At 40.2% G+C, this 27,680-nt stretch overlaps 1 protein-coding gene and 1 non-coding gene across 4 annotated transcripts in view; both read left to right on the forward strand.

Moving 5' to 3' along the window:
- The window catches only part of SWAP70 (switching B cell complex subunit SWAP70), a 75,804-nt gene that overhangs the window by 2,801 nt on the left and 45,323 nt on the right, over positions 1-27,680 (forward strand). The window contains exons 2-3 of one of the 3 annotated variants that reach the window (XM_027579968.2): positions 23,214-23,261; positions 23,518-23,658. The exons of 1 other annotated variant lie outside the window; for it this stretch is intronic. In XM_027579968.2, the coding sequence (XP_027435769.1) occupies positions 23,626-23,658 (33 nt within the window). In that variant the 5' untranslated portion in view covers positions 23,214-23,261; positions 23,518-23,625. The remainder of the gene's footprint in view (positions 1-23,213; positions 23,262-23,517; positions 23,659-27,680) is intronic. One more of the 3 variants, XM_027579965.2, reaches the window with a different exon arrangement.
- LOC113915639 lies at positions 23,291-23,480 on the forward strand. Its single transcript, XR_003517782.1, has one exon. It is a non-coding gene; the product is annotated as a U2 spliceosomal RNA (small nuclear RNA).

Genomic DNA, 27,680 nt, shown 5'->3' on the forward strand with positions numbered 1-27,680 from the left:
TCCTTTTAACCTCTGCTTTATAATTGTCATATTTATTAATTTACACACATTGAAAACCTTATCAGACAATGTTAAAATTTTTTTGCTTTCAACCACCATTTTTATTTTAAAGATCTCTTAATAGTTTTTTCTCCCCAGATAACTCTTTAATTTTTTAGAAAAAGATTTTATTTATTTGAGAGAGAGAGAGAGTACGCACAAGCAGGGGAAGTGGCAGGCAGAGGGAAAAGGGAAAGCAGGCTCCCCACTGAGCAGGGAGCCCAAAGTGGGGCTCAGTCCCAGGACCTTGGGATCATGACCTGAGCCTGAGCCACCCAGGTGCCCCGATAACTCTTTAATTTTATAGATAAGGTGGATTAAGCTTATGAGGTGTTTGGTGGCTTGCCCAGACTCCCAGTTGTAAGTAGTAGCTAAATCTATACCAAGATTTTCCAACTTTTGAGCCAATGTTTCTTAATGTTTTTCTCATTTAGTTGATGACATAAATGAGATGTTTCTTTTTTTCTTAAAGATTTTATTTATTTATTTATTTATTTATTTATTTATTTATTATTTATTTAAGAGAGAGACAGCATGATAGGGGAGAGGGTCAGAGGGAGAAGCAGGCTCCCTGCTGAGCAGGGAGCCCGATGTGGGGCTCGATCCCAGGACTCTAGGATCATGACCCAAGCCGAAGGCAGTCGCTTAACCAACTGAGCCACCCAGGTGCCCGACATAAATGAGATGTTTCTATTACTTTTGTTGCACTCCATTCAAAATTTTCCTTGTGGCTGCTTGTAGAAAAAGAGGATTCTTGACTGAAAGGCTTGGCAAGAAATACTAAATCCCAGTACATACCTTCAGCCACAAGATGTTGATAATGCAGCTATGCAGTTGTATTTTGTCTGTCCCTTGTCTACTTAACCGAGAGACTTTGGGATTGATTTAGTTCTGTTCATCTTACCAGTCTTCCTGGAATGGAAAATATTAAGAAAAAAATTTCTATTTAGATCTCCCCTTTTTGTTTTGACTCTGAAGTTTGATGTCCACTGATTTATTGTCTAGGAGTAGAGTTTTTGCCTTAATTTGTTCATTCATTCATTTGTTCGTACTATAACCTTTTGTGTGTCTATTCTGTGTAAGGTACCATGTTAATTTCATAACAAGATTAGTATTTTTAGGCTCTTTTTTCTTTCTCTTTTAAAAATCTATTTATTTTTTATTAACATATAATATGTTATTTGTTGGGGCGTCTGGGTGGCTCAGTCGTTAAGTGTCTGCCTTTGGCTCAGGTCATGATCCCAGGGTCCTGGGATCGAGCCCCGCATTAGGCTCCCTGCTCCACGGGAAGCCTGCTTCTCCCACTAGCTCTTTACCTCCCGCACCACTTGTGCTCTCTCTCTCTTTCTCAAATAAAAATCTTTAAAAAAATAAATAAAATTTGGGGCGCCTGGGTGGCTCAGTCGTTAAGCATCTGCCTTCAGCTCAGGTCATGATCCCAGGGTCCTAGGATCGAGCCCCGCATCGGGCTCCCTGCTCAGCAGGAAGCCTGCTTCTCCCTCTCCCACTCGCCCTGCTTGTGTTCCCTCTCTCATTGTGTCTCTCTCTGTCAAATAAATAAGATCTTTAAAAATAAATAAATAAATAAAATTTAAGAATAAAATAAAATAATAATTCAGTTTAATGTTCCTCTGTATCCAGCCTGAAAAACAGAGTAACACCAAATCAGTACGACAATTAAAAAAAAACGAGTTGCCTTCTAACAATCCCATTGTTAAACTAATACAGCTGATAACTTCTAGGGCCGTACAAAGGCTGAGTGTGGTGGGGGGTAAAGACTTGTACAACCGCAGTTCAGGTGGGGAGCCAGAAACACAAGTGGAGCCAAAGAAAGGTCTCCTGCAGAGGGTGCACAAAATGCAAGGAAGAAGCCTGGGAGATCACAGGGAATGCGGAAGGAAGAGGGAGAAAGAATCAAGGTTAAGAAAAGTGAAGCAGAGATGGTTCCCCTTTTTTTGGAGGGTACAGGGAGCAGGGGCTTGGGGGGAGGAGAAGGGTACATTAATGAGGATCAGGAAGATATTGACCTACATTGACCTCATGCCCAGTTGTCTTAACAAGGAAGCATCACTGTGACTAAACAACCTCAACATCTTGCCTCTATAGTAGCTTATGCAAGTCACAAGTGGTTTTCCAATTCTGTGTTCCATATTTTTATCTTATTGATAAATTTAATGAAAGTGTATGTTTGCAACAACAAAATAATAACTTATGTTGTTAATTTATTCTTTGGATTTCAAGTTACAGAATTTATTGAGGTAGTAATTTTTGTTTTACTCAAAAATATGCTTATTAGTTAATAAAAATTAGGTATAAAACATAAGCTTTTTTTGTACTAAATCGGAGACCCTGGAAGAAAATATTTACTATTTTTTTTAAAGATTTGATTTATTTAGGAGCGCCCGGGTGGCTCAGTCGTTCAGCGGCTGCCTTCGGCTCGGGTCATGATCCCAGGGCATCGGGCTCCCTGCTCGGCGGGAAGCCTGCTTCTCCCTCTCCCACTCCCCCTGCTTGTGTTCCCTCTCTCGCTGTGTCTCTCTCTGTCAAATAAATAAATAACATCTTTAAAAAAAAGATGTTATTTATTTATTTGAGAGAGAGTGGGGGCTGGGGGGACATAGGGAAAGGGAGAAGCAGACTCCCCGCGGAGCAGGGAACCCAGTGCAAGGCTGGATCCCAGGACCCTGAGATCATGACCTGAGCCGAAGGCAGACATTTAACCGACTGAGCCACCCAGGTGCCCCAGTATTTACTACTTATAGCAGTGACTCAAACACATCTATCTAAATGAGTACTGTACTACAAAGTAATCTCCTAAAAGTAAAAAATTGAATTTATTCCCAAGATGATGCCAATACTCCACAAACTTTTCACAACTTCTCTTTAGAGAAGAAATATGTAGTTTATAAGCTATAGTTTGTTAGAGTCACTCTCATTACTTTACAATCTCCAAAATATATGTATAGAACAATAATAATAATAACTCTCAAAGATAAGAGACTATGTCTTCCTTGAAATCTCTTCTCCCTCAGTTCCAGTGTTGCTCCAAAGTGGTTCTTACTCTTGTTTCCAGTCCCTTGGCTTCTATTCTTCCTCTCACCACATACTCTAGTCATTCCCCAAGGCCATCAATTAATTCCTGTCTTTTTGCCAAGTTTCAACTAATCAGATCCTGTACTGACAGCCCCACCCTTGCTAAGGACATCATCTCCAGCAAGGAAGTCAAAAACAAAATAAAGTAAACAAAACCCTATACGTGTTCAAAGCTAACTTTCCTTTCTTCTCTAACAGTTCCTTTTCATAACTTTCCCATTTCTATTAAAAACCACTACTATCCATTGGTCATCCACAGTTGAAATTTGAAACAGTTCTGACTCTGTCCTTTTCATTTCTCCTCACACCCAGTCATAAGCCGAGGCTACTAGACAGCAAAACTCCTTCACCCACCATCCCCCACTTGTCTGTCCTCACCACCTCCAGCCCCTATTACCTCTCATTAGGGCTACAACAATTGTTCCCTAATTCCAATATGCCCAATCCACTCTAACCCAGGTCACATGCTACAGCCCAAGTGACTTCCTAAAGTTCACTTTTTATCATGGCCCATCACTTCTCAGAAAACTTGGAGGCTCTATGGCACCTACCTCATTAACCTGGTACTCAAAGTCTTCCATGCGTTAACCACAATCTATTTCTATTGCTTTATCACCAGCAATAACTCTCCCTTAAATATACGTTCACACACACACACTTATATTCTATACTGCAATCAAAATAAATTACAGAGAAGTCCCCATAAATGCCTGATTAATTCCTGTCTGTTGCAAATAGTTCACAGGGATGCCTTGGAGCGAACAGCAGTCAACAAATATCCAACGAATATCCAATGAATGAATGAATAGAACGGGTTTACCTCTCCCTCCCGCATTTCTATATAATCACATCCTGTCTTCAGAGTTCATTTCAAAGCTTTTTTCATGAAATAATCTCACCAGTAAAAAGTAATCACCTCGGGGCACCTGGGTGGCTCAGTTGTTAAGAGACTGCCTTCGGCTCAGGTCATGATCCCAGCGCCCTGGGATCGAGCCCCGCATCGAGCCCTGCATCAGGCTCCCTGCTCTGCGGGAAGCCTGCTTCTCCCTCTCCCACTCCCTCTGCTTGTGTTCCCTCTCTCGCTGTGTCTCTCTCTGTCAAATAAATAAATAAAATCTTAAAAAAAAAAGAAAAAAGTAATCACCTCTTCCTCTAAAATCTCATGGCCCCTTATTTTCTAACCCACTCAACATCCTTTATCCAATATTTATTTCTTATCTCAACCACCAGATCTTATTTTTCTTTTTCTTTTTAAAAATCTTATTTATTTATTTGAGATAGAGAGCAAGTGAGAGAGGAAGAGAGAGAGAGAGCGAGCATGAGTGGCGGGGGAGGGGCAGAGGGAGAAGCCGACTTACATTTCTTAAGGATAAGGTAACTGAGTAATATAATTGAGAGAGAGAGAGGACCAACCATCTCTAATGGTTGATTATTTTCTTAATTTGCCTACCAAAATTTAAACTCTTTGAAGGCAAAAATTTGTATTTGTTTCTTTTCCCCCCCCACCTCTACTACCACCCCTAGCATTGGGCAAAGTATCTAACACATGAAGTGTTTATTACATAGTTAGTGATTATCCATTCGTTGTGTCAAATATTGTGAAGGTAATTCAAAAAGGCAAGTTCAAAAATATTTTAGAATGCCCATATAGTTTTACAAAGTGATAAACTTTAACACTTGTTTTGGATATTTAGTCTGGTATTTAATAAACCAATTATGATATTAACTCTTAAGAGTCTAAAAATAGCAAAAATGAACTACTGAGTCTTCATCAAGCTATTGGGACAACACCAAGGGAAATAATCAACAAAACCAAAAGACAACCACAGAATGGGAGAAGATATTTACAAATGATATATCACATAAAAAGCTAGTATTCAAAATCTATAAAGAACTTACCAAACTCAACACACTAAGAACAAATGATCCAATCAAGAAATGGGCAGAAGACATGAACAGACATTTCTCCAAAGGAGACATACAAATGGCCAACAGACACATGAAACAGTGCTCAACATCACTTGGCATCAGGGAAATCCAAATCAAAACCTCAATGAGACACCACCTCACACCAGTCAGAATGGCTAAAATTAACAAGTCAGGAAACAACAGATGTTGGCGGGGATGTGGAGAAAGGGGAAGCCTCCTACACTGTTGGTGGGAATGCAAGCTGGTGCAGCCACTCTGGAAAACAGTATGGAGGTTCCTCAAAAAGTTGAAAATAGAGCTACCATACGATCCAGCAATTGCACTACTGGGTATTTACCCCAAGGATACAAATGTAGGGATCCGAAGGGGTACGTGCATCCCAATGTTTATAGCAGCAATGTCCACAAGAGCCAAACTATGGAAAGAGCCTAAATGTCCATTGACAGATGAATGGATAAAAAAGATGTGGTATATAGATATAGGGATATATAATGGAATATTATGCAGCCATCAGAAAATGAAATCTTGCCATTTTATTTTTATTTTTAATTAATCTTTACACCCAATGTGGGCTTGAACTCACAATCCCAAGATCAAGAGTCATACACTCCACTGACTCAGCCAGTGCCCCTGGATATATATTTTTTTAATGAGGAACATTTGTATGTGGATTCTTTATGAAACCTTATTAATATGCCATCTGAAGCAGACTTTGTTATTTTTAGGTTTTGATGTAAATTTGCAGAAGTCAATGGAAATAGGTATAGGGGATATTATTTGAAGTAGAGGCAATAATTATTTTCTTCTCTACTTATGTTTTATTTTATTTTATTTTTTTATTTTTAAATATTTTTATTTATTTATTTGACAAAGAGAGAGCGAGAGAGGGAATACAAGCAGGGGGAGTGAGAGAGGGAGAAGCAGGCTTCCCACAGAGCAGGGAGCCCAATGTGGGGCTCAACCCCAGGACCCTGGGATCAGGACCTGAGCCGAAGGCAGACACTCAATGACTGAGCCACCTGGGCGCCCCTCTACTTATGTTTTAAAATGATCTTCAGATGATTTAGAATTTCAGTGGTCTTGCTGAAAGGTAATAAATCTCCGTTGTTACTTAGAAGTACATGCAATTCCAACCTGAAATCATAAAAGTCATAGAGGAGAGCATAGGCAATAATTGGCCTTAGCATTTTTCTAAATATGTCTCCTAAGGCAAGGAGAATAAAAGCAAAAATAAGCAATTGGGACTACATCAAAATAAAAAGCTTCTGCACAGCAAAGGAAACAATCAACAAAACTAAAACACAGCCTACTGAATGGGAGAAGATAGTTGCAAATGCTGCATTTGATAAAGTGTTAGTATCCAAAATATGTAAAGAACTTACACAGCTCAACACCCAAAAACCCAAATAATTCAATTAAAATATGGGCAGAAGATACGAACAGACTTTTTTTTAATAAAGATTTTATTTATTGAGATACCCGGGTGGCTCAGTCATTAAGCGTCTGCCCTTGGCTCAGGTCATGATTCCAGGGATCAAGTCCTGCATGGGGCTTCTTCCTCAGTGGAGAACCTGCTTCTCCCTCTGCCTGCTGTTCCCCCTGCTCGTACTCTGTTTCTCTCTCTGACAAATACATAAATAAAATCTTTAAAAAAAATAAATGAAAAATAAAGATTTTATTTATGTATTTGAGAGAGAGAGTGAGAGAGAGATCATGAACAGGGTGGAGGGGTAGAGGGAGAAGCCGACTCCCCGCTGAGCAGGGAGCCCAAAGTGGGGCTCGATCCCAGGACCCTGGGATCCTGACCTGAGCCGAAGGCAGATGCTTAACCGACTGAGCCACCCAGGCACCTGTGAACAGACATTTCTCCTAAGAAGACATCCAGATGGCCAACAGACACATGAAAAGATGCTCAATGTTGCTTACCATTAGGGAAGTGCAAATCAGAACCACAAGGAGATAACACCTCATAGCTGTCAGAATGACTAACATAAAAAACACAAGAAACAGCAAGTGTTGGTGAGAATGTGGAAAAAAAGGAACCCTCATGCACTGTTGGTGGAAATGCAAACTGGTGCAGCCACTCTGGAAAATGGTATGGAGGTTTCTTAAAAAATGCAATATAGAATTACCATATGATCCAGTAACTCCATGACTGGATATTTATGAAATATGAAAACACTAATTTGGAAGATATATTCACCCCTCTGTTTATTGCAGCATTATTTATAACAACAAGATATGGAGGCAAGGAGGCAACCCAAGTGTCCATTGATAAATGAACAGATAAAGAAGATGTGGTGTATACATACAATGGCATATTTTTTTTAAGATTTTTTAATTTATTCATTTGAGGGAGAGAGCAAGCAAGAGCATGAGCATGAAGGAGGGGCAGAGGGAGAAGCAGGCTCCCTGCTGAGCAGGGAGCCCCATGCGGAACTCGAACCCAGGACCCTGGGATCATGACTCAAGCTGAAGGCAGAGGCTCAACCAACTGAGCCACCCAGGCGCCCCTACATACAATGGAATATTACTCAGCCATGAAAAAGAGTGAAATCTTGTCATTTGCAACAGCATGGATGGATCTAGAGGGCATGATGCTAAGTGAAATAAGTCAGAGAAAGACAAATACCATATGATTTCACTCATGTGGAATTCAAGAAACAAAACAAATGAACAAAGAAAAAAAAGACTGACATATAGAGAACAAACTGGTAGTCACCAGAAGGGAGGTTGGTGGGGGGGATGGGTGAAATAGGTAAGGGGGATTAAGAGTACATATATTGTGATGAGCACTGATAATGTATTTTTTTAAATATTTATTTGATAGAGAACACAAGCAGGGGGAGCTGCAGAGAGAGAGGGAGAGCCCGATGTGGTGCTCGATCCCAGGACCCTGGGATCATGACCTGAGCCAAAGGCAGATGCCCAACTGACTGAGCCACCCAGGCACCCCTCTTTTTTCTTTTTTTAAAAAAAATTTATTTGAGAGAGAGAATGAACGGGGGAGTGGGAGGGACAGAGGGAGAGAGAAGCAGACTCCCCAGTGAGCAGAGAGCCCAACACAAGGCTCGATCTCAAGACTCTGGGATCATGATCTAACAGCCACCCAGGTGCCCCAGAGTAATGTATTCTTGAATCACTATATGGTACACCTGAAACTAATATAACACTTCCTATTATTATACTGGAATTAAAATAACATAAAAATTTAAAAAAAGAAAAAATTACATGTAATTCCAAGAAGATAAGGTGATGAAGGCTATTATTTAAACATTTGTACATTAAAGAGAAACTTTGGAATAGTTCATATAAACACATGGTATAGAATTCGTAAAGTTCGGTGTGCCTGGATGGCTCAGTTGGTTGAGCGTCCCTTAGGCTCAGGTCATGATACCAGGGTCCTGGGCTCAAGCCCCATGTCAGGCTTCCTGTTCAGTGGGGAGTCTGCTCTCTCTCTCCCTCTGCCCCTCACCCCCCATGTTCTCTTGCTCAAATAAATTAAAAAAAAAATTCGTAAAGTTCAAAAGGGCATTTACAGAAGTGAGGACGTTTTCTTCAAGCCCTGTCCCACACTATTTTCCTGCCCTGGAGGTAACCATTATTACTAGTTTGTTATGTTCCTTCCAGAGATCAAAATATACCTTAAAATTAATACTCTTATTGTTTTAGTAAGTGTTGTCCTTTTAAATATAGCAAAGTCTAGTGATATTTTTGCAATCTTTATTATAACTTTACTTTGCAATTATGGTTGCAGTGCGAATTACATGTCAGTCCTGGAAATGTCTTGAAATAAGCTTTTTGGCTGTGCACTTTTATCCTGTTGTTTTTAGAAACAGGGTTTTGTTTTGTTTTAAATTGTGCCCTTCTGAAGTAAAAGAGAATCTAAGTAGAAAAAAATTTTTGGGAACAACATGGGTAGTTTGAATCTTTTTTCATTCTTCAATGATAGATTTTCAGCTAAATATCTTTTATTCTTTGCTTTGCAGTTTGGTTTGTGTATCTTATGAATATTATATGTTCTATTCCCATATAGACAGTTAGCCTCAAAAATTTTTAACCTTACTGGTTACAAAAGTAATTGAGCCTGGCCAATGTGTCAGTTAAAAATACCGTAGTCCCCACTTACCTGCGTTTTTGAGTTTCACAGTTTCAGTTACCTGCAGTCATCTGTGGTCTGGAAGCAGATGATCCTCCTTCTGACACATCGTCAGAAGTTCAGTAGTAAGGGCGCCTGGGTGGCTCAGTCAGTTAAATGTCTGCCTTCGGCTCAGGTCATGATCCCAGAGTCCTGGGATCGAGCTCCACATCGGGCTCCCTGCTTGGTGGGAAGCCTGCTTCTCCCTCTCCCACTCCCCCTGCTTGTGTTTCTTCTCTTGCTGTGTCTCTCTCTGTCAAATAAATAAACAAAATCTTAAAAAAAAAAAAAGTTAAGGGCGCCTGGGTGGCTCAGTTGGTTAAGCGACTGCCTTCGGCTCAGGTCATGATCCTGGAGTCCCGGGATCGAGTCCCGCATCGGGCTCCCTGCTCAGCAGGGTGTCTGCTTCTCCCTTGGACCCTCCCCCCTCTCATGCTCTCTCTCTCTATCTCATTCTCTCTCTCAAATAAATAAATAAAATCTTTAAAAAAAAAAAAAGTTAAGTAGTAGCTTAACAATACGTCACAGTGCCTACATCATTCAGTTCACTTTATCTCATCACGTAGACCTTTTATCGTCTCATAATTACAGGAAGGGTGAATATAGTACAATATTTTGAGAGAGAGATACTATATTCACATAACTTTTATTACAGTATGTTATAATTATTGTTTTATTATTGGTTAATCTTTTTACTGTGCTTAATTTATAAATTAAACTTGATCATAGATATGTATGTATTGGAAAAAAAATATATCTAGGGTTCAGTACTATCCAGTAGGGTTTTAGGCATCCACTTGGAATATGTCCCCTGCATAAGCAGGACAACTGTATAAAGGAAGCAAGTTGCAGTAAAGGGCTTTTATTGTGTTAAACACAACGTAAAAATATGATTAATTTTTGTGAACTTGGCATGTATAGTATTTTTCCCTAATCTTTTTTTTTAAGGTTTGAACTTCATTTTTTAAAAAGATTTTTATTTATTTGACAGACAGAGAGCACAAGTAGGTAGAGTGGCAGGCAGAGGGAGAGGGAGAAGCGGGCTCTCCACCAAGCAGGGAGCCCTTTGCAGGGCTCGATTCCAGGACCCTGGGATCATGACTTGAGCTGAAGGCAGATGCTTAACTGACTGAACCACCCAGGTGCCCCTTTTCCCCTAATCTTTAGTGTTATGTTTCTATTAACCTCTGTGGTAAAAGTTGTTTCTTTTGAGGAACTAAAAAAATCTAATTAAAAAAATGGGATTAGGGGATTGGAATCATGAATGAGCCTATAAATGTCTTTGTAAATATTTTTTATATTTTACCAAAACAAAATAGTAAGGACAGCTCTCCAAATAAAGAATTTGTAGGAGACATTTAAAAATCTTAAAATGGTAATAATGGATTCTGGGTTATTTCCTTTCTTCATTCCTTATTTGCTAACAGCTTTCAGTGAGATGAGTTGGAAATTTTGGGTTTTTTTTGAAATAACATGTAAACTTCTGCTTTATTGAAGGTAATATACAAACTGTGAGGCACTGTATGTGTGTGTGTGTGTCCCTCCATCTTAAGAGCCAGTGTGCATTTCTAATCTTATGACTCAGAGCTCTTAACCTTCTTGATCTCCATTTTGTATTTCCTTTTGGGTCTCACTGTAGTCCTGAGGTACGTAGTACCTGGAAGCTAGAGACAGAAGAGGCTTTGCGTGACCTTTTTTCACTTACTCCATTTGCCATCACAGAGTAGCCATGTTCTCATTCCCTCTCAACACGAAGGTTATTATGTAGGCCCCTCGGGATAATTAGTACATTGGAACTCGAGGTAATCCAGCTTGCCTCTGTGGTCTTTCTTCTGTGTGTCCCTGGTTCCATCCTACAACATAAGTCTAAGGTAGCCCTTTGTCTCAGCTTCCTTTATCCTCCCCAGGGATTCATTTCATGAATCTATTTTTCTGCTTTGCTTTCTGCTTTATTTCCTTCTTCTCATGATACCTTCAGGTTCCTTTTTTTTTTTTAATTCAAAATCTGTGTTTACTTTCAAAATCTGTGTTTACTTGAAACTGCAATTCTCAGCAATTAATTAACTGTGGAAAGGTATTTAGGAGTAAATCTGCATATAGTTGAATTTCATAAATGAAGAAATATTGTGATTAGGGAGAGATTTCTGCAGTATTGGAAAAACTAATTTTTTCATCTTTGGATTCTTCTGTGCCTTCTATACCTTTCGCTTCCTTAGGAATATCTTTGTTCGGTAATCAGGTATTTTTGATCTGGACCAGGAAGGTGGCGTATGTGAGCATCGTGTACCAGCCGTGCTCCAGCATGTGCTGAACGGTGTTGAAGGTATGATATTGCATTGCATAAGCAGCTCTGGGAGGATGGAGCATTATCTGCCTTGCCAGGCAGCACATCCCCATCAATTCTTTCAGCTCCTAGGGTGATGGTTGTGGGGTTACATTTTCGATGCTTCTGTTCCTGTACAGAATAGATGGTTAACATATATTTGTTGACTGACTACGTTAGAGCCAGTACTTCAGAACTGATCCTATAAAGAGGGGACGTTACTAAAACTTTTTGGGAATTTATGACAAAGTTAGAGTTTTGAGATTAGTCTGAGATTGTGGGTGTGGTAATTCGAGGTAAGAGGCTGGAGATGGGGAGACCAATTGGGGAGCATCTGTGAAAGTTGATGAGTCAGTTGATCAGTGCTGGACTGGGATGGTGGCAGTGGGAATCAAACAGGTGTGTTCCCTACCCTTATAGAGCTTTAGTCTTCTTCTTCTTTTTTTTTTTTTTTTAATAAAGATTTCACTTATTTATTTGACAGACACAGCGAGAGAGGGAACACAAGCAGGGGGAGTGGGAGAGGGAGAAGCGGGCTTCCTGCTGAGCAGGGAGCCCGATGTGCTCAATCCAGGACACTGGGATCATGACCTGAGGAAGGCAGACACCCAACGACTGAGCCACCCAGGCGCCCTGAGCTTTAGTCTTGTGAATGAGACAGACCCAGCAAACTATCAATTCAAATATAGGGAGATAAGGAAAGTACACATTTCACCTAAGCCTTGTGGGATCTATTCATAACACTTGCCTATAATGAATTATTTTATTGTTGGCTGTAATATAGTGATTTTTAAGATAAATTCTATCATTTTTGTCCATTTATTGTCATTTTTGTGTAAAGATGAGTGTTCATTTTCTAACTCTTTTTAAAATTAAACTTTCTCCAAAAAAAAAAAAAAAAGTGCTGGGCACACAGAAGAGGGGAACCTGTCTAGCCTATGGGGAGGATTGGAGGAGTTAGGTCAGAGAATACTTCTAGAGGAAGAGACAGTTGTTACTGACCTTAAGGGATGTGTCAAACTCATCTATAAGAACATCTGTGATGAAAGATACAGAAAATAAATCCCTTGGGAAAACAGGAAAAAGTGTCAGGAAAGAGCACTAGTTGGGGAGTCAGGAGACCTGTCTGTGCTCTGATACTTGTGTAGCCATGGGAAGTCATTTCTTGCTGGGCTTCAGTTTCCTCATTTGTAAATGTAGAGTACCAGATGAGGTCTTTGAGGGTTAGTCTTCTAATTTAACTATATTAGCTTGATGTGTTTACCACAGTCATATCCTGTTGAGTGTTTGTTCTGCAGCAGCTCTTTGTTGGAGTCTCAGAAGGGAGAATGGGACCTGCTACTGAGGACAGGGAGCCCCTGTTTCCCCAGCATTACATTCTCTGGTTAACCATAAGCTGAAAGAGCAGCTCATTCAGTGGAGAGAGGAGTTGACACTGGGGGTGCTGAATTAGACTTAGCTATAGGATAAACTATAAGTAAAAGAGGTACAAGAAGAGGAGAGTCCACGATTTTGTTGTTAAAGAAATGATGGTACCAAAGTTAGCATCAGGGTGGGAAGCCTGTTTTGGGGAAAAAGGTGATGAATTCTTCTTTGGGTTTTTTTGGATATGAGGCAAATTTAGTGTAGAAATCTCTAGAATTAGTTAGGGATATAAATCAGAGTTCAGTTGAGAGGAAAAGACCAGAGGAGGATCTGAAAGTTATTAGAATAGAGGTAACTTAACATTGTCAGAATAAAAGCACTTTTGAAGAAGAGAATAAGGAGAAAGAAGAACTCAGGGCCGAAAATTGAGCTTTGGTAGAGGTGCCTTTGTGGGATCACCTCCCTCACCTGACATTCTCCTAAGGAGAAGAACAAAAATAAGTCTAAGAGGAGGGGGATGATCCAGACTGCCAAGTGCCAGCAACTTGGGAGAATGACTTGTTCGGAAGGTATCTGTCCCACGGTGGGTTCTCCAGGAAGCAGATGGTGAGACAGAGTTGGGAGTGCAAAAGGCCTATTGAGAAGAAACACCTATGGGGGGGGTAAAAAAAAAAGAGGAATTAGGATTGGGAAAAGGAGCTGTCAAACTGTGATACAGACTTGACAAAACTAGGAGCAAATGATACCACCATCTTGCTTGGTCATTGGCTGAGGACCCTGAAGATATAATAGCTGGAAGCTCTCAGCTAACTACAGTCCTTGTAGCTGGGCAGCATTTCCTTTCTTGAGGGATCTGAGTGGTACATCTCTGTGTCTGCCACAGAATCCTTTTGAAAAGGCAATTTCATGAGATTGATAGGGATGGGAGCCATATTATGGAGACTGTAAGGAGACAGTGGTCAGTAGAGGGGGCAGCAAAGATAAACCTCAGATTTGTGATCTTTGTCATCACTTTGGGTGTTTACTGTGGCTTCAGATTTTCTTTTGGAGTAGAGTGTACTAAATTGAACTACCTAATTTTTCTCTCTTCTGTTACAGAGTTCTTTCTCACACTTGTTAATTCTTACTGAGTCCCTTCCTCAAAAATCTCTACTCAAATTTTGAGGAACTGGATTGCTTTACTAGACCTCAGATCAGATGAGTTACGTCTGCTAGTTCTGGTGGTGTGAATAACTAATGACATTGGTTTTTACTCTAAAAGTGACCTGAATTAGAGATTCCAGTTAAACAAAAATTCTCTCCAGTGGAATATAATGGTAATACAGTGAAGTAAATTCAAAGACCTAGATCTAGATAAAGATGATGGAGAAGCAAACTAAATTAAAGAGAGAGATAAGAAAATTCTTAAATAGGGCTTATTTAGCAAACATTTGTTGAACATCAGGCACTTTATTAGGTTTTGGTATGACACAGTTGGATAAAATAGAGACCTTCCCTTTACGGAACTTACAAAGTAGTGGGAGAGATAGGTGCAGACACTTATTGGAGTTAAATCTTTTTATACATGATTTATCTTTTTTTGTTTACTTTAAATTTTTTATTGTTATGTTAATCACCATACATTACATCATTAGTTTTTGATGTAGTGTTCCATGATTCATTGTTTGTGCATAACACCCAGTGCTCCACGCAGAACGTGCCCTCTTTAATACCCATCACCAGGCTAACCCATCCCCCCAGCCCCCTCCCCTCTAGAACCCTCAGTTTGTTTTTCAGAGTCCATCGTCTCTCATGGTTCGTCTACATGATTTATCTTCTTAAAGACATTTGTTTATGCTATAGTCCAGTGGGAGACTGGAACGTAAGGAAGTTGTCCCAGATTGGGAGACTTTGTTGCCCATTGTGTGCCAAAGCACAGTTCTTTGTGGATGACTGAACTGAGTTAGTTTCATCAACTCTATATTCTTACAGTGATCTCTTCATATTTTGTAATTTTATTGGTGTTCTCCAGCTGGAACCCCCAGACATATTTAATTTTTAAATTTTCCATAAATATAAACCTTCACTTTTTCTGATTATAAAGATAATACGTAGAATATTCAAACAACGCATTGAAGTATAGAGGCAAAGGTAAAAGTACCCAAAATTCCACCACCAAGGGCGGATGCAATTAACTTTTCAGTGAGTATCTTTCTAACATCTTTTCTCTCTTCCACCCCTTTTCCTGCCTCTCTTTGCTCTGTACACATACACATATGCATGCACACAGTTGCATATACACAAACATATATATCCTTTTATATAAATGGGACTGTATTTCATATGCTTTTATAACCTTTTTTTTTTTTAAGATTTTATTTACTTGACAGAGAGAGAGAGATAAGCGGGGGGCGGGGGGCGGGCAGGAGAGGGAGAAGCCGACTCCCAACTGAGCAGGGAGCCTGATGTGGGGCTCAGTCCCAGGACCGTGGGATCATGACCTGAGCCAAAGGCAGACACTTAACCGACTGAACCAGCCAGGTGCCTCTGTAACCTATTTTCTTAAAGAGGTCTTAGGATCATCTTTCCATATCACTGCTTATAGATACAGACAACATTCTTAATAATGGTTATGAACTGTTTCACTGTGTTGATGCACCATGTCTTATTTAACCATTTTCCTATTCTTAGATATTTGAGACGTTTAAATGTTTTCAGCCAGGGATGCTGCTAAACATCCTGCAGTGCATAGGACACACCTCCCCCTGCTTGTTAAACAAAGAATTATCTGGTCTAGGGGCGCCTGGGCTGCTCAGTTGGTTAAGTGTCTGACTCTTGGTCTCAGCTCAGGTCTTGATCTCGGGGTCATGAGTTCAAGCCTGTGTTGGGCTCTATGCTGGGCATGGAGCCTATTTAAAAAAAAAAAAAGAATTGTCCAAAATGTCAGTAGTGATGGAGAGAACCTTCTCTCTTCCTTCTCCAGTGTTGGGTGGTGGCTATCTTCACTCCCCTATATCTGTTCAAACACTAGGTATTGTTACTCAAGGAAAAAGGAACAGCTCTTTTAGTTTGCATTATTTTGATGACTGGTGAGGTTAAGCATCTTTTTCTATATTTATTAGCCGTCAGTTTCTTTTACAAATTTCCCATTTATGTCCATTGTCCATTTTTTTTATTAGGTTCTCATCTTCATTTAATTTAGAAGAGTAATTTGAATATTGGAGCTATCAGCCTTTTTTTGTTTGTTTCTTTGTGGTATCTCTTTTTAAAGGGAAATTAAAAAAAATTTGTGGTCAAATTTATTGATATTTTCTGTTTGATTTCTGAAGAGGGCTAAGTTGTTTAATTGCCTGAAATAACTTACTAAAGGTGGTTCATTTAGAATGAAATCCAATGGCATTTACTGTAGGTAGTTTAATGGCATGTAGTCTCTAGACAACATCACAACAGGTGGTTTTGAGTTAGATATCCTGCCTTAATCTGTCCGTAAGTGTTACGCTCCTACTGGTAGTAAATGTGAAACATATTGAATACAACTGTTGGGCAAGATTCCCTCCCTCGCTGAGCTGCAGCTAGGTATTTGAGATACTGGCATATGAAACAATTCATTTAAATGCTGAGTAGGAGTTCAGTGGACAGGAGGGCCAGTAAAGGTTTCCTAGAGTTTACGGAGAATGACCCAGTCTTGAAGGATGTAACTAGGCAGAAGGGAATGTTTCTGGCACCCCACTGTTGTGGGACAGGCAGATAGGAGACTTGGGTTCTCATCCCTGTTCTGTTACTCATCAGTGTGTGACTTAGGCCAAGTCTCAGGCCCCAGTCTTTTTATCTGTGAAATAGGAGACAGAAGTAGGATATTTCCTAAGATTGTTGTCTTTAAAATATTGTAGTTTTACTGTTATTTAAAAGAGAATTTTTAGAAAGAATTAATTCAGCGTTTATTGAAAGCCTTCTGCCTTCTGGATAGCATGTGAGGTGCTGTGGGAATGCAAGGATAGATAAAACATGGGCCTTTCAGAAATTTACCATCTTGGGAGAGAAAAATCATTTGCGGTAGTGTAAAATAAAAAGTACAGAATGCTTGGGAAATGCAGAGTGAGGAAAGACCATCTTGATTTTGGGTGGTGGAGGCTTCTGAAAGGGATAGCATTTATGTTAGGTAGAAATGGAGGTGTAGGGGTGGTTGGAGCAAAGGCCTGGAGGGAAGGGGTATGGTGCAGGGTTTGTGTGTGGTACAGTGAGTAAACTTGTTTGGTGGGATTTGTATGGTTGGTACAGAGGGGTAGGAAGAAATGCTAGAAAGCTAAAGAGGGCCTGACCTGTCGAGTGACTTAAATACAGAGCTGAGATACTTACTTGGTTTTTACTTCTGTAGGCTTTTGATGAATTTTAGATGAGGGAATAATGTGATATAAGCAGCACTTTAAGATTAATTTGGTAAAGGGTGCCTGGGTGGCTCTATCATTTAACCGTTGCCTTTGGCTCAGGTCATGATCCCAGAATCCTGGGATCGAGCCCCACATTGGGCTCCCTGCTCGGTGGAGAGCCTGCTTCTCCCTCTCCCTCTGCCTGCTGCTCTGCCTACTTGTGTTCTCTCTCTGTCAAATAAATAAATAAATAAAATCTTTAAAAAAAAAGATTAATTTAGTAAAAGTGTCTAGGATGGTGATTGCATTTAGGGACTAAGTCAACATTGACTTGGAGATTTCTGAAGCTGAATACAATGAAAATAATTTAAGGGAAAGCAAGTGAGACTTAAACATTGATAAGCAGGATGAAAGGATATTGCCAGGAAAGGGAAAATGACTCTATGTGGTAAGGGGCAGGACTTCTATTAAGACAATGCTCTTAAGGCAGGGCATAATACTGGTAGGAAATTGGTCATTCTGGTTCATTGTTAGGAAGAGTTTTCTGGTAATTCGCCATTAGCTTGAAATTTTATAAATCAGGCAGGAATTTTCATGTTTTTTTTAAAAAGATTGCTTATTATGAATTGTAATTCTGTAATTGTGTTGGTTCAGATAAGCTTGTTGGAATAGAGATCCCCACCCCCCTTTCCTTCAGTGTTGAAGTTTGCCCATTACGCACATCCTGTAAAGGGAAACTGTGTGACTTGTTGCGGGGAGGGGGGCACATTTCAGAGAACCTTTATAATCTCTACATCTTTGGGAGGGTGGCGGGTAAACATGCACTCATGTGTTAAAACACTGTTTAGTCGTTTATCATCCTTGATTTTGTTTTCATGATAGTTGGAGTAAAGTGCTTAAAAAGGGCAAATGGCAAACCACTGAACAGGAACAGACCAACGACAGGGCTCATGCAGCTAATTAGTCATCTCTTGTCAGCAAAGACCCTGCAGAGGCAATAGTAGATAGTTATGAAAGAACTGGAGAGATGGGTTGTTGGCATGGATATGGATCTTTTATTGTAGTAACAATAGTTTATTCTTCAAATCAGGGTAATGAGAGCAAAGTTGCTTAGCAATCATGTGGGTGCTAAAAGAATGGCCTTTGGAGGAGCAGGCATTTGAAGTGGGATAAATTCAACTTTTTTGAGAAACTTGAAAACATTCTGATTAGAGTGATTCAGGGGCAGTCCTTATACAAATCAAGCACTTGCAGGCCTCTTTCCTCCTGATTGCTTTTGTCCTGATCTGCTTTCCAGCTTCCTCATCTGGAGAGGCTAGTGCCTCTTGGAACTGGTTCCCCCAAAGGTGGGTGCTAGGAGATGGGGGCTCCCTGAGAGAGAGAATGGTCCCAGAGTTCTAGGCACATGTAGTTCTTCGCCCCTGGATTTAACTCGGCTCCACAAAATAGTGCCAGCTATCTTATTGGGTCCTGGAGAACTGTGTAGGTAGGGCTAGGAAAGCACCAGGCCATCACTGCACCTTATCTACAACATGCATACATCGCCAAGGGGTCATAGGGCTCTCTGTTCTTCCAGAAAGAGAGGGAAAGTGGCAAATGTGGAAAGGGCATCAGAGCAGGAGGCTTGGGCTCTAGTCCCAGTTTCACTACACATAAAATTCTGTGATTTGGGGCACATCTCCTAATCTCTGACTCAGCCGCTTCATCTCTAAGATAGCAATAATACCTACTTTTCCCAGGGGTGAGACTAAAACCAACTAATGGATGATGCGAGTCTACTCTAAAAACATAAACTACTGTATAAGCATATAGAGTGTTTACTTCTTGTTAATAGTTTATATTCTGTCCTTTAAGATTTTGGTTTCTTTATACATTTTATTTTTTATGAAAAAAAACTTGAGATAATGTTTAGGCTTTTAAAAATTGCTGTTAATTTTTTTTTTTAAGATTTTATTTATTTACTTTGAGAGAGAAAGAGAGGAAGCACAAGAGCAGGGGCAGGAGAAGCAGACTCCACTGAGCAGGGAGCCCAATGCAGGGCTCGATCCCAGGGACCCTGAGATCATGACCTGAGCTGAAGGCAGATGCTTAACAGACTGAGCCACCCAGGTGCACCCCCCCACCTTTTAAAAAGATTTTATTTATTTATGCTGATAAAAATTTTTGAAAAGTTTTAAAGATAGCACACTTTTTTAAATCTTTTAGTAACAAAATCTTTTCAGTTATCTATTATTCAGTTTGTTACTTTGTTTGATAAAGACTTCCCTATTCTAGGCCATATTAACAATGAAAAAAGCTGAATTTATGATCAAATTGTAGCTCTTGCTGAATTCATAAAATGAGTTTTGGTTGACAGTTAAGGATGGGGCTTTAAAAAGTTTTTTTTTAGAAGCAGTTTTAACACCTTATTCTACAGTGAGGATGCTGAGACTGAGCAAATAGGTAGCAAAACATTAAACCATTATAAAACGGTAAGTGGCAAACCACTGAACAGGAACAGAGTGCATGAGCAGGGCTGGCGCTCAGATCTCCTCTAGGGTCCTTATTACTATTAAGTGTTGTCTCCCTCACAGTTTGTTTAACTAAATAAAGATAAAAGCGGTTAAGAAAATTGTCATTGAGTTCAGTTATTCCTCTGTTTAACACAAGTGCTGTTTGATTGTCCAAGTCTAGAGTTCAAATCTAAATGTTCTTGGATCAGTGAATTGCACTGAGCACCTACACATACAAAGCGCATTGTTGACTTTAGAGAACTAAAACCATGATGTTCCTTATTACTAGAGAGTGTTGGACCAGGGATTACAAAACCTGAATTCTAGTCTCAGTTTGCTAAGTAACTTAGTTAAAAACAAAATGAAACAAATTTTATCTCTTTGAGCCAGTACTCAACCATCTATAAGATAAGGAGGATGAAAATATGGCATCCAAAGCCCCTTCCAGGACTTTAGTTGGAAGATCTGTGAAACCTGAAGGCAGAGAAAAAAGGGTGTGGGAGAGATTGGTGTCTCCTTTTTGTACCCTGAGGAGTTTGCATTAATCAGCTACATTTCTCATGTTATTCCCCTATCTGAAAGCCGCCAATTGCCCTTTCCTGTCCAAATAGCTCTCCTTATTTTAAGGCCTAGGTTACATTTCACTTCCTCTATGAAGTCACTTTAACACACATTGTTTCTCTTTTGTGAACTCATTGATTGTCCTTATAGCTCACTCATCTGTTAATCATGGTACATTGCTGTGGAATATGTCTTCCTCTTACACCTATCTCTAGAGAGTAGATTAATGTAAAAAAAAATAGAGACTTCGAAGATAAATTGATGTAGCTGTGTGATCTTAGGTCAGCCACTTTTTACAAAAATATATGTTTAGGGGCGCCTGGGTGGCTCAGTCGTTGAGCGTCTGCCTTTGGCCCGGGTCATGATCCCGGGGTCCTGGGATCAAGCCCCGCATCAGGCTCCCTGCTGGGTGGGGAGCCTGCTTCTCCCTCTCCTACTCCCCCTGCTTGTGTTCCCTCTCTTGCTGTCTCTCTCTCTCTGTTAAAATGAATAAATAAAATCTTTAAAAAAAAAGTTTAGTTTTTTAAATAGGTAGAACATTTTTGAATGGTAAAATTTTTTTCAAACTTAAGAAAAATGGGAGGTGCAGTAAAAAGTATACCTCAGGTCTACCACCAAGGTAATCTTTCCCCTACTGTTATTAGTTTCTTATATAATCTAGGGTTTTTAAGAAATAGAACCTTTATTTATTTATTTTTAAGATTTATTTATTTGTCAGAGAGAGCATGCACAAGTAGGGGGAGTGGCAGGCAGAGGGAGAAGCAGACCCCCTGCTGAGCAAGGAGCCCAATGTGGGGTTCAATCCCAGGACCCTGGGATCATGATCTGAGCCGAAGGCAGATGCTTAACAGAGCCACCCAGGTGCCCCTCTGCTAGAGTTTCTTCTTTTTTCTTTCTTTTTTTTTTTTTAAAGATTTTATTTATTTGACAGAGAGAGACACAGCGAGAGGGAACACAAGCAGGGGGAGTGGGAGAGGGAGAAGCAGCCTTCCTGCGGAGCAGGGAGCCCGATGCGGGGCTCGATCCCAGGACCCTGGGATCATGACCTGAGCCGAAGGCAGACGCTTAACTGAGCCACCCAGTGCCCTCTTTCTTTCTTTTTTTTTTTTTTTACATAAAAGATGGCACACTAAACAATCTTAAGCATATTGCTTTTTTCACTTCACTTATCTTGGAGATCTTTTCATACCACCACACAGTGAGCTTCCTTATTCTTCTTAATGTTTTATGAATGCATCATAATTTAACCAGTGGTTAGGAATTTTTAGTTGATTAAAGTCCTAAATGATTTCAGATTTGAATGACCTTTGAGCCTTAGCTGAGAAAATTGCTCCTTATTTCTCCAAACTCATATTTCTATAGTACATTACAGGTTTTAAGCACTTTACGTTCTTGCAGATGATCCTCACAAAATCTCTTTGGTTACTCCACAAGTTGTACTAGGTAAATAGAGAAAGGAAATATCTAGGTTTTTGCCGACTGTGGTGCAGGATTCTTCAGCAAGAGCTCTACCGCGCTCTTTTCATGTGCTCTACTATTGGCAAATAGAGGTTTTGCTTGAGAAACACAGCCTGCTTTGTAGGGGCTGATAAAAGTCTTCATTACTTCATTTATAACCATTTGTGAATTTACTTCCTTTACTTACTTCCTTAAAACCAGTAGAGCATGTAGAAAAGGATCTGCACATAAATGAAGCTTTGAGAAACAAAACAAATATAAAGAGAAGATATGCAAATATTCTTTTTATAGGTTACTTTTTTTAATCTTAAAAAATCCTGACTGAAGTATGTGTATGCAGGAAAAAGTGGCATTGAAAGTTTCATTGAGATGAATGTGGTTCTTCAAGTGATTAAATGTGTAGGGCTGAGCAAAGTAGGGAATATTTTAACCTGGGATTTAACGTCTGGTGAGATTCTCTGTTAAAGCAAGTACAGCCTGAGCTATGTAACTGACCTGTTTAGAATGCACAAATGAAATGGGAGGGGTTTAAGTTTTAATGTAAAATTTTCATTTAATACAAAATGAGATTAGTACTCACAGACCCCAGACTGCTAATTGAACTGCCTGAGTGTGAAAGTATGCACTCCAGTTATGCCAAAACCAGTAATGCTTTATATACAGAATGCAAATCTTCTGAAATATTTTTGCAATTAATTTTTCTTCTATTTCTAAACCAGGCCCTTGATTTCTTTTCTCTTTTTATATTTATGTTCTTTTAGACTCATGCTGAAAACTTAGCCCAGTATCCTAGAATTTTAGAGATATTTGGACACTTAGAGATTGCTAATTAATATTTGGTACTTTTGCATGTTAACTTGGCCCTTTGTATTGAACCAAGTGAGAACACCGGAGCCCAGAGAGGTGTGATTGGCCCTCGTCAGTCACTTTGTCCAGAAACTTCGGCTGCAGCTGCCCAGTTCCATGTTCTTTCCCTTACAGCTCTAACTGACTGACACTGCTCTATTTGGGGAGAAGTTTAATTTTGAAAACATCCTCTTGGTTTTTTCCCGCTTTTTTCATTCTAATGTGGGCCAAGTAATAAAAAATTGTAAGGAATATTATAGTCACAGATACTTAAGCATTTTTTTAAGTATAGTTGACACATGATGTACATTAGTTTCAGGTGTACAACATAGTGATTCAACTTCTCTATACGTTATGCTGTGCTCACCACAAGGATAGCTACTGTCTGTCACCATACAGTGTTATTACAGTCTCATGGACTGCATTCCCTATGCCATTCCCTTTATTCCTGTGTAGAGTCATAGATCTTGCATGGAGCCAGCTCATTGTAGGCATGTAAAAGAGACTTGTTTGAAGTGAACCAGAACTGGGGAGGGACTGAGGTAACAACCAAGTGAGGAGCAGGCAGCCAAGCAGTACTCACCCCGTATTTGTTAGCTTATTCTCCATCTTTCTCTCCCTAGGGCAGGGAGCAGCCAGTTGTGTTCAGACAGTGAAGCTGCCATGTGTTGGTGAGCAGATGCCTTTAAACTACTTTCTTATCGCTTCTCGGCCTTTTGGCTAAGATCAAGTGTAGTATCTGTTCTTATCAGTTTAATATCTGATATGTCCTCTATCCGAGGACAATATAGTAAATGGATTTTTGGAGCCAGGAGGTGGAATAGGAGCTTGCTCCGTCCACTCGCGCATCGACCTGGTATTGCAGTACTTCCAGGAACGGTGCACCCCCAATTTAAAAAAAATAAAACTACTTTCTTTCCCCCTTAGGTCCTTTCCCATAACCTGTGCACGGTGCTGAAGGTTCCACATGACCCTGTTGCCCTTGAAGAGCACTTCAGGGATGATGATGAGGGGCCCGTCTCCAATCAGGGCTACATGCCGTATTTAAACAAGTTCATTTTGGAAAAGGTATGCTTCTAATGTCTTCTTGCTTACAGCGTTGTTTGATTTGCACATTTCAAGTGGGCCCCAGAGCCCCTTGCTGGTGAGTTCACTAAGGAGTTCAGGTGTGAGGCATCAGGAGGATAAATCAGAAAAGAAAGAAAGAATGGGAGACTGACATTTCTTATTTCTTCCTCTTCACAGTCTTCCAAAACTTGGTTTGGTATTTTACAACTTGGGTCATTTTTTGAAATTAAGAGCTGTATTTTGTATTAGTCTATAATGTCTTCTCAGAGTGCTTTTTTTTTTCTTTTTAAATTCTGTTCCACATATACTGGCAATGATTGTTAAAGCATGGGTATGTTAGGGTAAAATGTGAATACCAAAGGTGATGTTAATTATCTTTACTAAATAGCTGTTATCTGGCAAAGTTTTCATCAGGGACTTTTCAGGGTACCATCCAGATGCTTCCTCTGGGGTATGAGTAAAGGTGCTGTAAAAACCTATTATGTGTTTGGAAGCCAAATATAACCTATTGGCATTGCTGCCATGTTCAGTTTCTCTTTTGGTTTGGATAACTAAAAATTGACACAAGAAGGTGTTGAATTTAATGTACTATTTCTTTTTTTTTTTTCTCATTAAACTTTTGTTTTAACGGGTCTCAAAATTCTGTGACAGATTTTTGGTCAAGTTGTTTCCATTAAAAAGTACTGATTTTAAAAACTAATAACTTAAAACTGCCATACACACACACACACAAAAACATGGTCCACAAAACATTCTCCTTTCCTTTTGAAGGTTTTACGATGCATTGTTATCATTAACCAGTCTTTTACTATTAAACTTAAATGGCCAATTGACACAAACAGTTCTGAGACCGTTCTTCCACCACTGATTAAGACTGGGGTGGCAGGTATTGGGGATAATATTCATTTAGCTTTCTGAGCTTTCTGGGCAGACTTGGTGACCTTGCCAGCTCCAGCTGCCTTCTTGTCCACTGCTTTGATGACACCCACAGCAACCGTCTGTCTCATGTCACGAACAGCAAAACGGCCCAGAGGAGGATAGTCAGAGAAGCTCTCAACACACATAGGCTTGCCAGGAACCATATCAACAATGGCAGCATCACCAGATTTCAAGAACTTGGGACCATCTTCCAGCTTTTTTCCAGATCGATGATCTATTTTCTCCTTCAGCTCAGCAAACTTGCAAGCAATGTGAGCCATGTGGACAATCCAGCACAGGTGCATATCCAGCACTGATTTGGCCTGGATGGTTCAGGATAATCACCTGAGCCGTGAAGCCAACTGCTTCCATTGGTGGGTCATTTTTGCTGTCACCAGCCACATTGCCACGACGAACATCTTTTTTTTTTTTTAAATTTTTTATTGTTATGTTAATCACCATATATTACATCATTTGTTTTGGTGTAGTGTTCCATGATTCATTGTTTGTTCATAACACCCAGTGCTCCATGCAGAATGTGCCCTCTTTAATACCCATCACCAGGCTAACCCATCCCCCTACCCTCCTCCCCTCTAGAAACCTCAGTTTGTTTTTCAGCGTCCATCATTCTCCTGGTTCGTCTCCCCCTCTGACTTACTCCCCTTCATTCTTCCTCTCCTGCTATCTTCTTCTTTTTCTTTTTTCTTAAAATATGTTGCGTTATTTGTTTCAGAAGTACAGATCTGTGATTCAACAGTCTTACACAATTCACAGCGCTCACCGTAGCACATACCCTCCCCAATGTCTATCACCCAGCCACCCCATCCCTCCCACCCCCGACCACTCCAGCAACCCTCAGTTTGTTCCTGAGATTAAGAATTCCTCATATCAGTGAGGTCATATGATACATGTCTTTCTCTGATTGACTTATTTCACTAAGCATAACACCCTCCAATTCCATCCACGTCGTTGCAAATGGCAAGATCTCATTCCTTTTGATGGCTGCATAATATTCCATTGTGTATATATACCACATCTTCTTTATCCATTCGTCTGTTGATGGACATCTTGGCTCTTTCCACAGTTTGGCTATTGTGGACATTGGTGCTATAAACATTGGGGTGCACGTACCCCTTCGGGTCCCTACATTTGTATCTTTGGGGTAAACACCCAGTAGTGCAATTGCTGGATCGAATGGTAGCTCTAATTTCAACTGTTTGAGGAACCTCCATACTGTTTTCCAGAGTGGTTGCACCAGCTTGCATTCCCACCAACAGTGTAGGAGGGTTCCCCTTTCTCCACATCCCCGCCAACATCTGTCGTTCCCTGACTTGTTAATTTTAGCCATTCTGACGGGTGTGAGGTGGTATCTCATTGAGGTTTTGATTTGGATTTCCCTGATGCCGAGGGATGTTGAGCACTTTTTCATGTGCCTGTTGGCCATTTGTATGTCTTCTTTGGAAAAATGTCTGTTCATGTCTTCTGCCTATTTCTTGATTGGATTATTTGTTCTTTGGGTGTTGAGTTTGATAAGTTCTTTATAGATTTTGGATACTAGCCCTTTATCTGATATACGACGAACATCTTTGACAGATACGTTCTTGACATTGAAGCCCACATTGTCCCCAGGAAGAGCCTCACTCAAAGCTTCATGGTGCATTTCAACAGACTTTACTTCAGTTGTAACATTGACTGGAGCAAAGGTGACCACCATCCCAGGTTTAAGAACACCAGTCTCGACTCGGCCCACAGGGACAGTACCAATACCACCAATTTTGTAGACGTCCTGGAGAGGCAGACGCAAGGGCTTGTCAGTTGGACGAGTTGGTGGCAGGATGCAATCTAGAGCTTCAAGCAGTGTGGTTCCACTGGCATTCCCATCTTTACGGGTCGCTTTCCATCCCTTGAACCAAGGCATGTTAGCCCTTGGCTCCAGCATGTTGTCACCGTTCCAACCAGAAATTGGCACAAATGCTACTGTGTCGGGGTTGTAGCCAATTTTCTTAATGTAGGTGCTGACTTCCTTAACGATTTCCTCGTATCTCTTCTGGCTGTAGGGTGGCTCAGTGGAATCCATCTTGTTAACACCAACAATTAGTTGTTTTACACCCAGTGTGTAAGCCAGAAGGGCATGCTCACGGGTCTGCCCATTCTTGGAGATACCGGCTTCAAATTCACCAACACCAGCAGCAACAATCAGGACAGCACAGTCAGCCTGAGATGTGCCTGTAATCATGTTTTTGATAAAGTCTCTGTGTCCTGGGGCATCAATGATGGTTATGTAATACTTGCTGGTCTCGAATTTCCACAGGGAGATATCAGTATCAGTGGTGATACCACGTTCACGTTCAGCTTTCAGTTTATGCAAGACCCAGGCATACTTGAAGAAGCCTTTTCCCATCTCAGCAGCCTCCTTCTCAAATTTTTCGATAGTTCTTTTGTCGATCCCACCACATTTGTAGATCAGATGACCAGTAGTGGTAGACTTGCCCGAATCTACGTGTCCAATGACGACGATGTTGATGTGAGTCTTTTCCTTTCCCATTTTGGTTTAGGTTGAGCGGTGGTTTTCACGACACCTGTGTTCTGGCGGCAAACCCGTTGCGAAAAAGCTACTTCTATTTCTTTTTAGAAGAAAATAATCTAAACTGATGGCACCTTCAAATAATTTTAAAAATTGTTCATTAAAAATTATGAAAGTTTGCATATGCTTATTAAATAGGCAATTAATACAAAAATATATGAAATAAGGGCGCCTGGGTGGTTAAGCGACTGCCTTCGGCTCAGGTCATGATCCTGGAGTCCCGGGATCGAGTCCTGCATTGGGCTTCCTGCTCGACAGGGAGTCTGCTTCTCCCTCTGACCCTCTTCCCTCTCGTGCTTTCTATCTCTCATTCTCTCTCTCTCTCAAATAAATAAATAAAATCTTTAAAAAAAATATATATGTGAAATAAAAAGTGAATGTCTCTTTACTCTTCTAGTCTCACCCTCCAGGAATAACCACTCTTAACAGTTTGGTGACTATCTTTGCAGATCTTTTTAAATGTATACATGCAGACACACCCCTACATAATACATAGTGTTTTGTTTCCATATGGCTAAGA

Source organism: Zalophus californianus, chromosome 11 (assembly GCF_009762305.2).
Source record: "Zalophus californianus isolate mZalCal1 chromosome 11, mZalCal1.pri.v2, whole genome shotgun sequence".
In the NCBI taxonomy this organism is placed as follows: domain Eukaryota; kingdom Metazoa; phylum Chordata; class Mammalia; order Carnivora; family Otariidae; genus Zalophus; species Zalophus californianus.